This window comes from Frieseomelitta varia, unplaced genomic scaffold (assembly GCF_011392965.1).
Source record: "Frieseomelitta varia isolate USP_RPSP 00005682 unplaced genomic scaffold, Fvar_1.2 scaffold_160, whole genome shotgun sequence".
Lineage (NCBI taxonomy): Eukaryota > Metazoa > Arthropoda > Insecta > Hymenoptera > Apidae > Frieseomelitta > Frieseomelitta varia.
The window spans coordinates 248,985-262,754 of NW_025109306.1; the positions used below are offsets into that span (position 1 = coordinate 248,985).

General features: G+C 28.3%; 4 protein-coding genes across 15 annotated transcripts; 1 reads left to right on the forward strand and 3 right to left on the reverse strand.

Annotated features, from left to right (window-relative positions):
• Positions 1 to 131: 131 nt before the first annotated feature.
• On the reverse strand, positions 132 to 1,672 carry LOC122536900 (U6 snRNA phosphodiesterase). 2 transcript variants are annotated; one of them, XM_043669690.1, is made up of 4 exons: positions 1,314 to 1,672; positions 886 to 998; positions 440 to 777; positions 132 to 352 (listed from the first exon to the last, which is right to left on the reverse strand). In XM_043669690.1, exons 1-4 carry the CDS (start codon positions 1,412 to 1,414, stop codon positions 164 to 166), a joined length of 741 nt encoding a protein of 246 aa, XP_043525625.1. In that variant the 5' UTR covers positions 1,415 to 1,672; the 3' UTR covers positions 132 to 163. The 2 variants fall into 2 exon arrangements, with proteins under 2 accessions (XP_043525625.1, XP_043525616.1); XM_043669681.1 differs by having other exon boundaries at positions 856 to 998; positions 1,314 to 1,666.
• Positions 1,673 to 1,858: 186 nt separating this feature from the next.
• Positions 1,859 to 3,392, reverse strand: LOC122537045 (zinc finger CCHC-type and RNA-binding motif-containing protein 1-like). Of its 2 annotated transcripts, XM_043669940.1 has the most exons (5): positions 3,283 to 3,392; positions 2,879 to 3,045; positions 2,480 to 2,591; positions 2,104 to 2,412; positions 1,859 to 2,030 (listed from the first exon to the last, which is right to left on the reverse strand). In XM_043669940.1, the coding sequence occupies exons 2-5, from the start codon at positions 2,989 to 2,991 to the stop codon at positions 1,896 to 1,898; spliced, it is 669 nt and encodes a 222-aa protein (XP_043525875.1). In that variant the 5' UTR covers positions 2,992 to 3,045; positions 3,283 to 3,392; the 3' UTR covers positions 1,859 to 1,895. The 2 variants fall into 2 exon arrangements, with proteins under 2 accessions (XP_043525875.1, XP_043525885.1); XM_043669950.1 differs by lacking the exon at positions 2,879 to 3,045 and having other exon boundaries at positions 3,283 to 3,378.
• A 714-nt stretch (positions 3,393 to 4,106) lies between these two features.
• On the reverse strand, positions 4,107 to 6,810 carry LOC122537017 (D-glucuronyl C5-epimerase B). 2 transcript variants are annotated; one of them, XM_043669895.1, is made up of 6 exons: positions 6,425 to 6,810; positions 6,165 to 6,311; positions 5,915 to 6,047; positions 5,135 to 5,848; positions 4,877 to 5,064; positions 4,107 to 4,788 (listed from the first exon to the last, which is right to left on the reverse strand). In XM_043669895.1, the coding sequence occupies exons 2-6, from the start codon at positions 6,299 to 6,301 to the stop codon at positions 4,257 to 4,259; spliced, it is 1,704 nt and encodes a 567-aa protein (XP_043525830.1). In that variant the 5' UTR covers positions 6,302 to 6,311; positions 6,425 to 6,810; the 3' UTR covers positions 4,107 to 4,256. The 2 variants fall into 2 exon arrangements, with proteins under 2 accessions (XP_043525830.1, XP_043525836.1); XM_043669901.1 differs by having other exon boundaries at positions 5,915 to 6,043; positions 6,164 to 6,311; positions 6,425 to 6,809.
• Positions 6,811 to 7,305: 495 nt separating this feature from the next.
• Positions 7,306 to 12,080, forward strand: LOC122536967 (centrosome-associated zinc finger protein CP190). 9 transcript variants are annotated; one of them, XM_043669832.1, is made up of 8 exons: positions 7,318 to 7,420; positions 7,540 to 7,716; positions 7,804 to 7,919; positions 8,149 to 8,212; positions 8,476 to 8,647; positions 8,732 to 8,871; positions 8,956 to 9,216; positions 9,297 to 12,080. In XM_043669832.1, exons 5-8 carry the CDS (start codon positions 8,483 to 8,485, stop codon positions 11,296 to 11,298), a joined length of 2,568 nt encoding a protein of 855 aa, XP_043525767.1. In that variant the 5' UTR covers positions 7,318 to 7,420; positions 7,540 to 7,716; positions 7,804 to 7,919; positions 8,149 to 8,212; positions 8,476 to 8,482; the 3' UTR covers positions 11,299 to 12,080. The 9 variants fall into 9 exon arrangements, with proteins under 9 accessions (XP_043525730.1, XP_043525792.1, XP_043525775.1 ...); XM_043669840.1 differs by lacking the exon at positions 7,540 to 7,716 and having other exon boundaries at positions 7,313 to 7,420; XM_043669866.1 differs by lacking the exon at positions 7,540 to 7,716 and having other exon boundaries at positions 7,313 to 7,420; positions 7,804 to 7,893.
• The last annotated feature ends 1,690 nt before the right edge of the window (positions 12,081 to 13,770 follow it).

Consider the following 13,770-nt stretch of genomic DNA (forward strand, 5'->3'; position numbering starts at 1 on the left):
ATAAGGCGAAGGTATAGAAAGGTTTTATTATTTTAAATGTAAGTTTTATTAACAGATAGTGGAGAAAGTTTAAACATGTATACAATACAAGATTTTTACTTTACAGATTTTTTTAAATAAATAAAAATATATTTTATATTGAATTTTTATTAAGAATTATTTATTATCTTAATTTAAATACATATAATTTGTTCCCAATTTTAAGATGTATTTTGGTAACATGTACATATCTTGTTTCTGTATGCTCAACCAAAAATTGATTTAATTTAATAGTCAAAGTATGTATTTGATCATCTAGAATTGATAGCTCATTCCCAAGACACCATAAAAAACTTATATGATAGGAGGAATCCTAAACATGAAAAATCATTTGTAATTGCTTATGTAGTACAATAATAAATATAAAACTTTTATTAAAAACAACTTGTTGATTACTTACATCATAGAAAGGTGGTAAATCATATTCAGTAAGGAACTTATTAACATTTCTTACAAAATGATCAAGAACTCCTTTATAGTCAACACATTCTATCCCAAGAAATGTACGAGTTCTTTCCTCATTAGTGTATGCTTTTACATTTGAAAGCTCCAAACTAAATTGATCTGTCTGCTCACATAACTTCTTGGTTTCTTCTACGAAGGATTCAATCCAATGAAACTTTAAAATTAAAGTTCTTGATAAACTAATATGAAACTGCTCAGAAAATATATTACATTTAATTGGCACTTCTCCCAAAATTGAAAACATCCATGAGAGCATATCCTCGCTGGGTTCATCTGAAATTTAAGGTGATTGCAATGATTTTATTCTTGTAATTCAAACAATACTTTGTATTTATTCTTTTAGATACTAACAATCAATATAAATTAAAGTAGCCCAGTTACCACGTTCATGTTTAAAACTCCTCATTCTCCCCTCATGTTGTGATGAATCATCATATACTTCTTCATGATGAGGAACACCTTTCCATGTTACAATGCTTCCAGGTAAAGGTAATCTAAATAATAAAAATTATTTTCCACGTTTTCTTTTTCAATATTAATATTTAATTTACTAAAATCTGTTTTATTCATTTATGTTGAATTTAAACTCAAAGTCTAAATATAAATGGCAAAATGTACATATGATATTTTCGTACAAATCATTAAATCTTTAGATAAAAAGTAAATTTATTGGTAGTATTTCAATATGTACAATTATATAAATAAATTACAGTTACTCAAATTATAAGTAATACTAACAATTAATAAAATCGCAAAATACTTGAATATTTATGAAAAATTATGAGTAATCGTAAAAACAAGATAAATACCGTTCAGAATTTTTCTTAGATTTTTCGTTATCATTAACTTCATCATCTTCGGAATCAGAAGCATACGTACTTAATAAATCTAAACCTGACATAGTATTCATAATATTCGTAATTAACTTGAATGTTTCATACTTTGAGGTTATATTTTGAAATTATTTGTCGCTGCATTTTACTTTATCAAAGTATAATATCAAAATATAGTCACAATTCAATAATATTTAATCTTTGCTGTTCTAAATGCATCAATTTAAAAATGAAAAAGCCAAAGAAAATAGTAACATTAAAATCTCCAAACAGCACTTGGAAGATTAAGTTTTACAAAGATCTGTCATATTGTAAACATGATGTATATCAAGATATACATACACACACGCACGCACGCACATATACACATGATTATTTTAAATAAATTACATTTGTTATGTCTAATAATAATTAAAAGCTAAAGTTACTGATAAATTTATTAATTTGTACATAAATTTATACATAAATAAATGAGTTGTCAATTTACAAATCTATAAATAATATATGTAAATAATACTTTATAAATTTAATTTCTTTTCATTATTTTATTACATTATCTTATTCACTAAAATCTTCTTCATCACTAAAGTATTGATTCTTTTTATATCTTTTTCCGGATTTTTGAATTGATCTATTTTCTTCATATCCCTTATATCCTAATCTTTGATCATTTTCTAATTCTTTTTGTCTTTGCTAAAATCAGATTAATAACAGTAAGTATGTTAAGTTTTTATTTCATTATAGATAACACATAAAAGTATATTACCTCTAATGCAATAGCAGCACTTAATGTTTCTACTTCTTCATCCCAATTATCTTCTGCTGATTCATCATCACTATTTTTATTAAAATCACTTGTTTGCTGAGTATTAGCTTTCTGCTTTTTTCTTAGTCTAATCTTCTTTAGTGGTGGATTTCTTGGTCCTAATGTATTATTTCTACAATTGTATGATAAATGTCCTTCTTCTCCACATTCATAACATTGGGATTTATCTGGATAGTCTCTGCGACGTATAAATTCAGTGCTCCTTCCATTATCTACTGCTATGGAACTCTTTACAGTACGACCACCTATCTGTTAAAAGATAATTTATAGTAAGATATGTAGAGAATAATATTATGTGAAGCAAATTCCAATTTACCTCTGTATTATTTAAATTTTTAGCACAGGTAATAGCATCTTCTGGAGTAAGAAATAATATAAATGCAACACCTCGACTTTTTCTGGTGATTTTGTCTTTCATTACTGTCACTCTATAGGCAAGTAAACAAAAATACTATCATGATATGAAAAAAATCTCATTCTCTTGGTTTATTAAAATTTTTTGTCAAATATTAAAACACAAAAAAGAATTTAATATCTAATAAAATTCAATTGAAATAATGATTAAACACTTAGTAAATTACAATTTTTAAGAGAGATATCAGGATAAGTGGAATATATTTTATATTTTATAAAAAAAGGAACTAAGTATTTTTAACACATATTTAATAAAATTATAAATAATTCAAAAATTAGCTACATAAATTTCATAACTTACTTTACAATTTTTCCATAATTCTGTAAAAGTTGATGTATGTCATTATTTGTTAATGAAAAAGGTAAATTTGAAACATAAACTGTTGATTTACTTGGTACCACTCCACCACTCATTTTTATTTATTAAATCTCTATTATTATTTATCCTTAACCTATCTTTAACTTAATCTGAAATATAGGAATGAAAAAAAAATTATAAAGTGAAATCCTATAAATTTGTTTATTTTATTTATTCCTTTCACTTGTAAAAATATTTATATTCAACAATACATTTCATCTTATACTAATATTTAATCCTTATATGCAAAGATATTTCTTTTGTTATATTTAAAAAGCTATTACATTGGAAATTAAGTCATGAAGGTGATTAATGGCAATAGTTTACATTTTTTAAATTATACTTACAAAAATATCACAATTATTTATACGTCATATAATACCAATTTTTGCATACATATTAAAATTATTGTAATTTTTGTGAGAATGTAGTTTATACCATAACTATAATATACCATGAACTTAGTTATCAGTAGTACCAATGTAACAGATAGTAAAATAAATCATAAGTATAAATTCAAAATATGAAATGTTTTATTCTTCATTACGTATCGAAATGGTAAATAATTTATTAAACGTAATCAAGAATAAAATAATTTTACATTTTATTTATTAAAGTTACATTTATAAATTCTAATAAAACTTCATATAAAAGCAATATAGTATATACAAAAATGTTAACATTTATTACATTTTTATTTGAAACAATTTCTTATTTTATCTAAATAACGCGTATTAAAGATATTAAATTTATCTTAATACATGTATTTTATGAAAGTAAATAATCAAAAGAAGTATTTAATTTAATTTTGTAACATAATACATAACATTTAAATTTAAAAAAATGTACATTTTATAAAACAGATTAGATTTAATTCTTTAAGTACAAAATTTACATAAAAGTACATAAATATTAATCTAAATTTTTAAAATTATTCGAAATGAAAATCTTACTCTTTATAATTAAATTAAATAAACTACTTTCAAATGTAATAATACGTTTGCCTTTAAATACAATTTTAATTATAGAATACTAAATTTTCTATTTTACTATGATACTATGATGGGATAACCAAGTACATACGTATCATATTGCCGTATTCTAATTTACAAACAAATATTACAAATTTGATTGTAACTGTTTTCGTATAATAATTACACAAAAAGATAAGTACAGTTTGGTCCACTTTATTCTGTGACTATCCAAAATTATTTACAAAAAATATTATACAAAATGAGAGCGGAAAAAATGAAATATTAAATATTAATAAGTTAAAATGTAAAATACAAATGTAAGATCAGTCAGTTTAAAAGAAAGGAAGTTAATTATGTGCAGCTCTCTTACCATTCATATAACCTATCCATCGTTCTGCTGTAGTAGTAAAAATCGGATCGTTATCAATTGAATTTAGAAGAAGAAGCTGATTAACATGAGTTGAATGATAATCCCACCTAGCTAAATTTGGAGCAGTTTTTAATGTAAAATGACGTAAATCATATGTAGTACCAGAACCTGTATCGTATAGCGTTAACATGTTCTTCAGCGATGTCATACCCTGGTTAAAAAGGTGGGATGCCTCTTCAGCATCTTTACCTGTTGCTATACTTTTCAGATCGTACAAACCAATTAAAGAATAGATAAATCCATTAAGTATAAATGAAGAAGGTGTTGTTGGGTATTCTTCGTACCACACGTATTTATTTAAAAATATCGCAGCTACTCCACCTTTACTAGAGGATAGCTTAAAAGGTTGCAAACCTCTAATAGCAGCTTGCAAATATTTTTCTTCACCAGAATGATAATACGCTCGTGCTAACACAGAAATTGCATGTCCTTGACCCATACTAGAATACCTATGTTTATGTAAAAAAAGTATACATTTAAAAAAACTATTGCGCGATGATATTTGTAAAAATTCAACAATTTATCAAACTAAAATACCATCCAGGCTCGAGAGTAGCCATTCCTGATGCTACTTTTCTTCTAACAGGGTTTGCCCATCCACCAGAACTAATGTTCTGATTGCTAACAAACCATCTAGCTGCATCATAAAATTGCTCCATGTGTTCACTTGTAGATAATGTCACATTGTCGATCATTCCCGATCCGTACAATGTAATTTTCACAATCTGTAAAATAATTCATCTTCGTTACTAATTTTTTAATTATTTTACGGTAATTTTTATATTTATATATTACTTTTAATTTTGAACGGGACATTTTCTTCTTGTTCTTATCATTTAAATATAAACCTTTTTGTAAATCTATAACTAAATCTCTAGTAAATCTTTTCCACTGATGATTAATTTGACCAATTCCGTAATAAACGTGATTGTTATATGTATGTAGTACTATGTTAGTAGTAACATAATGAAGGTAATATATTTCCTTTCTCTCTCTAGATTGCAATGTGATCATAATGCTTCCATTATCTTTAATATTAAAATCCCATTTCAGTACAAAATCTAGTACATGGTCTAACTTCAAAGTAATACCAGAAGTACTGGTTTCTGGTGTTGCAAATTTCATTACATGACTGTTAACATGTTTATCAAATACTCTAGACGCGATAGATCCTTGAGGTATAATCCATTCTCTTTTAACTTTATCAGAGTCCTCGATTATCTTTCTGTGAGGCTCTGGTTCTGTCAAATTTTTACTGTAATGTGATAGTCCAAATTGAGCAATTTGTGTAGGATAGTAATATCCTTGACTCTCCCATTGAGTGGATATTGGTACTCCATCATTTCCACTAATGCATTTAACACGTTCTCGAACTTCAACATTATAATTCTCAAAGGTCATAAACACTCCTCGGGGATCATATTTCCCTTTAGGATTAACAATTTTTGAATAACTGTGCAACCATTCAAATCTTTCTAGTCCATCATAGGTAGCTAACTTTCCATAAATCTGACGTATTTTAAACATATTAGTATTTAACTGCAATTAAATAGCTAATGTACTTTTATTACTTACCTCAAAATATTTATGAATAAATGAAAATGGTATGTAAACTTCATCTCCTTCTTTACGGCATCCAATGGAATAATCGCCATTTATATGACAATCTATCTCTTGATATCCAGTTTCTAAGTTTACTCGGTCCTTTTTTATAAACAAAAAGAGAAAATAGCAATATATAATAAATATTGTCACTGTATGAATTTTTTATTCACTTTAATACTTACTAAATCTATGTATGTTTAAACTGTGATATTTACTTACTCTATGCTGAAATTTCGATTTCCAATCAGCGCCTTTAAAAAATGATGGGCTGCCACAATTATTCCATGATGTCAATATTGAACTTAACACTGCTACTACTATTATAAGTAATACTGTTTTAAAATTCAACCTCATCATTCTACAAAACCTATTGAATAAAAGTATTTCTTTTGTTATAAATTATATCCTTAAAACGTAGAAAAATTAATTTTACAAAATGAATGATATTGCACATGGTATTGCTACATCATGCTTACTTACAAAAGTTTATTTAAATTCCTGCCTCTCTTCCTTTTCAAAAACAAGTTTCATTAAATTTAAATATTCTGTTCCCCATTCTTCTTAAATTGTAAAATTCTGAAAAGGGGTAAAACCATTTTTATAAAAACAATAAGAAACAAATGGTAGCATCCAATGACAGCTTTTAAAATGCATATGTGCGGTCATCTCTTGTGCAAAAGATCACTTTATATTTTCTATCGGAGTCCTTGTATGTTTAATCATCGATGTTTATCGATACCAATTGATGTTTCATACATTCCACTCATGATATCGTGAGCAGTTACAAAAAGTTAACATTACATCTGTTCTCGTTTCTTGTATAATTTATTTTATTAAAAAATGGTGCATGCATTAGAATATAGTTTCAGTTTCAACATTACGTAAATTCCCTAGAATTTGTTTTCAAAACATTAACCATGGATGAAGTTTCAATGGTTTTAGGAAAACTTAATTACATCGAGGGGATTCGAAGAACAGGTTGTTCTATTCGTATAACAATTTTTATTGGATCAAAAGGCGCAATAAATCTTTAATATTTTGTTGGGCATATATAAAAACTTTTTATCAACAAATTCAATTGATCATTTAAAATATTTAAAATTACTAATGTCTACCTTTTCACCGTAGGTTCGTATTATCAATATTCGTAGTTCGTTCTTTAAATTCGATCTAAATATATGAAATTAATCATACTTTTTCCATATAGATCGTTTACTACCTTCATCGTATGGAATCATATGTGTAAGGAAACACATTTCTCTTTTATTATAATATTGTAAAATATGAACTATTATAGTTTATAGTAGCGATTTATAATTTCGTAGTTGAATGTATCTCTATATCCTGTTCCCGTGGTCGATGCGTATAACTCCATCTGTGAGTCGTGATACACAATGGAATGTTCAATATTACTTGTGTACTAAGGAAATTTATAAGAGATGGAGCTGAGTGGAATATTGAAATATTGTTAAATAGGTACGTGCAATACATCCACAGAGTATTTTGAATTTGTATATATTCGAAATAACCATTAATATGCCTGACTATAATCGTAAAAGGAAGATGTGCATCATTATTAAACTTCCGTTTTTCAGCGTTCCACAAAGTATACGCTGATAGTTTCGTCGAAAGTCTCTTTCAGTTTGTTTTATTTGCATGGCATTCTTCCTTTTACAATATTTTAGTCTAATTGAATACCAAAGCGATACCAACAATTTGTATACAGTGATATATGTTATGTGTTAAAAGCATTTTCACGCTAGTACACTTCTGTAAGTCACAGAACCATATTCCGATGTCAATGGATCCCGTTGATGCGTTATTATTATAATATTAGATATGAAACTTTTGATTTTTAGAAACCAATCAGGTTAAGTCGCTACTAGGTACTTAATTGAGGCATAATTTCACTTTTTTGTGACATGGATTGTATGGCATTTGAATCACAAGTACGAAGAAATTATTCTCAGGAATGTTAAGTAATATTTGTAGCCTATGAAATAGCATGTGTAGTGTAAATAATTCTTTTTCTCATGATACTGCTCAATATTGTAATTAGCAATTAACGTCTGATATTTATGAGGAATGCAGTTGAAGAAATTTGAAATTCCTCTTTCATCACAGAATAGAAGCATAGTTCAATATCTTATAATCTAATTTCAAAGATCAAGGTTGTAATATTCTTTATTTTTTTGTTTTTACAGGATTTGGTGCACTTGGGTTATCAGTATAAATAGATATAATAAACAGTTAAACTAGTAGTACCAGGTAAGAAAACTTAATATAATTTGTTAATGTCTAATTGATTAATATGAAAGTCTAATTTTCTTATAAGTGTAACATATTTTGGTAATAAAATTATTTCTTTTGAAATTATACTGTATATATTTCTTTTAATACCTAATTTTTACTATTAACTCTATCATTATTTTGTTGGAAGATAATATTAAAAAATATTGAAAATTTTTAGTATTTTAATTATTTTTTTACAAAAAATATTAACAAAAGATCTTTTAATTAATAATAAACAGGTATACAATGGAAATAGCAAATCAAGAAAAACAAGTTCCTTCACGGGGATTAAAGCAAGTGAAGGTAGATAACTGGGGAACTTTCTTTCTTCAAAGACTTCAACAACTTTATTTTGAAGAAGAATTACTTGATCTTACAATCAAATTTCCCACCAGTGATATCACTGTTCAGGTATTAATTTTATACATGTATATTGTAAATTATATTAATTAAATATTTATTTATTATTTAGTGTAACAAAATTTTTGATTCTAGGCTCATCGTTTAGTTGTAACAACATGTACAGATTATTTTATGCAACTAGAGCGTGAGCAAAAAGAAAAAGATGAAAATTTTGATGGCATAATAATTATGCCATCAGATATGCCATATGAATGCGTGAAGTCAATTATAAGGTAGATTTTATTACTACACAGTCTATCTGGTACATGAAAATTATTACATGTATAATGTTCATATACATTATAATATTTTTATAGCTTTATGTACACTGGTCAGTTAGAGTATTGGACTTCTGAGCAACATGCTTTGTATCGTACTGCACAGAAAATGAACATGACTGTTTTAACTAAATTACTTGATGCACAATTTAATACTGCTTCTCTGCAAAATGAACATACAGTGAAATGTAACACCCGACCAGTAGTAGCAGTTTCTAAACCTTCAACATCTAACACAAAACCAACAACTACTTCCATTTCACCTTCAAGTCAATCAAATCAGCCATTACCAGGTAAAAAGTAAGTATATTTCATATAAATTAAAGACAATTTAGTTACATGACTTTTCGATCTTATGTGTACTTTCGATCTTATTTCAGGCTTCCCATTTGGAAAAGAAAATTAGATTCATCACAAAGTATGCCGTCACTTAATTATGAAATGCGAACATTCCATGGGATGCCGTCGACAAATAGGCCTACAGAGGTAACTCCTGGACCTTCGCGGTTTGATCTCCCTGAGGCCGAGGAGTTTGCTCTTGGGGTGTTTTCGTCTTTCGACGATATTACGTACAATACAAAACCTATCGTTCAAGCGCCAGACAACTGTAAAAGAGATAGTTCGCCTAGCGGCAAATGCTCTCCAGATAGAGATAGTAAAAATGATACAACCGAAGATGAGGAAGACGAAGGTCATCCGAACGAGAAGAGTCTGAAAGAAATGAACTCCGACGATGATTGGTCTGTGACCAGATGTTTCCAAAGGAATCAAGATACGCAGTCTCCGTCAGCTAAGAGAGTGCGATTTGATCTCGAAGAGAAAGAAAATATGGAAAAAGGGAAATCATCTTACCGAACGAACTCGGAGGATTCGATCAACAATCACGCGAAAATTATTCGAGAAGTGTTGAAGAAATACCCACATTTGGTGAAAAATAGCAAGAATATACGTTTGAAAATCATGCAGAAAGAAGCAAAATCTTCGGATAGCAATTCAACGAGCAAAACGAAAGTCTCTTACGTAGTTTTGAAATCTGACCACCTGATGTCAAGTAACAGCAGCGAAGAAACCGAGACAAAGAGTAATGGTAGCGTGGATGGCGAGACCGGGCCATGGAAATGTAACAAATGTGATTTAGAAGAGGAGTACACAAACTACTACATGTACAGAAGACACATGCAAGATGTGCACGAAGAAAAATTCGATCCGCGAGTTTGTGAGCATTGTGGTTATAAGGCAACCAAACGAAATATTTTGATGTATCATCTTTATACAAAACACAATGTGCCTCCTCCGAAAAGCATGTGTTTCCCAAAATGTCAGGCCTGTTCTTATGTGGCATTGTCAGAGACGCTTTTGGTGAGGCATCAGATTAATCATAATCATCGACCAACGCCGCGTCAACATTCGTCAACGGCTGAAGAAATTCAGTGTATGCAATGTTCACAAACGTTCAAAGACGTTAATGAATTAACAACCCATGAAATTAATTCAGGTCATGGAAATTTAACCGATGGCAAAGAAAAGGGTCATCGTTGTAATCATTGCGGTAAATTTTTTGTACGAGCAACAAATTTGCAAGTTCATCTCGATTGCGCGCACAAAGGTTTGCGCGATCCGGAGGCAGCATCAGCATCTGTGCCACCGATTCCTTTAGAGCCTTCCTCGGAAGCAGAAGCCTTGAGTCACGTGGCTAGTGGTATAGCGACTTCTTTAAGTGTTGGAGATAGCGTTCCTGCGGAATCTCAGGATGGAACGTCGAATGTATCGGAATACATACCGGAGATGCAGTTAAATAATATCTCGCACGAAATGACTTACAACACACACGAGTTAGATGGACAGCATATGATAATGTTAATTGATAACGATAACTACCAGCAGCAGGAGAACGAGCAACAGCCACAACAGCCACAACAACTAAATATTACAGATAACGAGCAAATCGTAATGCAAGGTACAGAGGATGGAATGATCGTTTATATTCATGGAAATGAAGAAGTGGAAAGACAAACATACGACAGTTATCAGTCGGAAGAACTTACAGAAGAGACTGAGGAGATAGTAGAGGAAGTGGTTGAAGAGGTTGAAGAGAAAGTGATGGAGGAAGATATGCAAGTCGAACAATCGGAAATATTGGAGGAATGCAGTTCTGATCAGGTAGAAGAAGTTATACAATATGTGGAAGAGCAGACAGAAATAGTGGAATATGATGAGCAATGCAGCGAACAAAGTAACAGTGTGGGCGAGTCGCAGGAATCAGTTATGATTATCGAGGAAGAGCATGTTGAAGGAGAGCAAGAAGTGGAAAAGAATAACAAGCAAATTAAAACTAGTTTTACAGAGTGGGACGAGGACAGTAGAGAATTAGCTGAATCATAAATAATAATATTCTTATATTGGCTTTGTCATTTCTTAATTTTCGTTAGTGTCTATAACTAACAAAATGGCATGTTTCAATTGCATTTCATTTGCTTTTTTGTTTGATTTCTGTGTAATAGATTATATACACAGTCACAGAAGAAACAATGTAAATGAACGATTATACTTTTAAGGTTATTTAAAAGGTTTCAATTAATTCGGGAAAATTGATTTCAATTTCGAACTTTATTTTAGAACACAAATATTTGTATATAAAGCTTATACATATGTATGTACAATTGTATTCAATCATTAGAGATTTAATTTGATCACATGAAATGGAGAAAGAAAGCAGTTTATAAATTTTTAATTACTATATAATTTTCAATCTCTTTGAATATACAGTTGCACAAGTGTGGCAATGGATAAATATGAAATGCAAATAACAGAGACACAAGTAATTTCTAATTAATTGCTAGCTGCACATGTTCAATGCAAATATTAAAAAATAAAGAAATTAGAAGTAATACGTTTCTTTCAGAAATTCTATAATGTTTCATCAACTTTTTCGATGATTATTCATTCATATAAATAATTATATAATTTGATAAAAGTTATTTGTGCAAAGTGTTTTACGTAATTTTAATATGCGAAGTATTTTTCAAATATTTAGTTCAGAGAAACTTAAAAAAGATACTGAAATACAAAAATCGTACTGAAGCGATAATGATGACTAAAATGTTATCATTTCTTTTATTATTATTAATATACTTTTTTGTTGGATTTAATATAATAAAAGAAAGAAAAAGAACAATCACTTCGGCTGCATCAAATTATATATTTTACTATTTATTTCGTTACATATAATTTGAAAATGTTAAAGCGTATTATTTCAAACATTTTAAATTTTGTACAAGCACTCGAATAAAGCAATACAAATAGAATTCATATATTATCTATTAAAAAATATGATTCTAGTATATAAATAATATTTTCTTTACGTTCTTAAAATATGATTTTGATGATACGTCGTCTATAATGAAATGTTTGAAGTTTGTTTAATATTAAAGAGTAGAATATAAAGCGTAAAGAATAAAATATAAAGAATAAAAAAATAAAACACACAACATATATTTTTCGTAACAAACTGTTTTAAATGTCTTGTACATGTACAGCGTGAGTCACTTAACGCGTTTTATTTATTCAATTCCTTTCCTCATAATTAATCTGCACTTGTTCAGTTGTCTTTAGCATAATATCTTGAACTAGAATAAAATTACGATAAATTCTTTAAGAATGCTATTCACAGTTGTTACGTGTTCCAAGCTATAATTGATTTAGTAAAATTCAACGAATAGTCACACGTGAATGTAAATTACAATAAAATAGATACAATATACAATATGCTAGAAATATTTGTATTCTCAACACGCGCGTTCAATTCCGCTGTAAATCAAACGTAAATTTACTTTCCTGTTATTCTGTTCCATATTTGTATATTTGGCTCTTAAATGATTTTTTTTATTTATTTTCATCGTTTTTATTAATAAGAAGAATGAAAGATTAAAATTGAAATATATTTTGCATTTATAAATAAATGGAAATCATTTGAAATTAAAGAAATTCGAACAGAGTAACAAATTAATATTTAAATCAATGTTCAAAGAATCATCTTACATGTATTTAATTTGAAAAAGAAATTTATTCGTCACAACGTTGAAGCTTACAACTTTTATGGAAACAAATATTTTGTATCAGAAAGTATCACATTTACCATATTGCGCGTATTAAGTGCCTCATTCTATATATGCATGCATTATGAAAAATACTGATTTATAGCCCGTCAATACGTAATTCGTAAGTTCATTTACTGCGACCTAGGCATGGTTAATAAACTGTAACGTCGAAGAATTTTATCTGAAATATATGTAGTCAAATATTAATACAACTTCATTATCATAACACATTGTGGTCCAACAACTACCTTTTGTTTCAATATTTTTAGAATTGAAGAATTTTATGAAGGCCCGCAGAAATTTTCAGATTAAAAGATATTTTATTTTTATAATTATTTAATTTATTATTTGTTAAATTAAAAAAAGTTATTTTTTCTATATTGACATATAATCGACATATAATTTCTATAATCGACATATAATTGACTCTCATATTACCAAAACATACAATTTGCAATAATTATTGGACCTGCAGTTATATTTTGAGATGTATATTAATTTTTAGCAAATATAAAAAAATAATATATTATAGATAAAGTTCGAAAACCGTGCTATATATTCTGTCGTAATGATATTAACAATTTAAGCAACATTGAAATTATGCTATGCATTAATGAGTTCGATTTCATCGAATGTTTAGTATTAGCGGAAATATTTCATATGGAAAATCGACCAAAGGTTGATAAAAATTGTTTCGCATTTAAATCTCAGATTATTGCGAATAAGGAGAGAAAAACTGGTAAAGAAACAAGGAAAC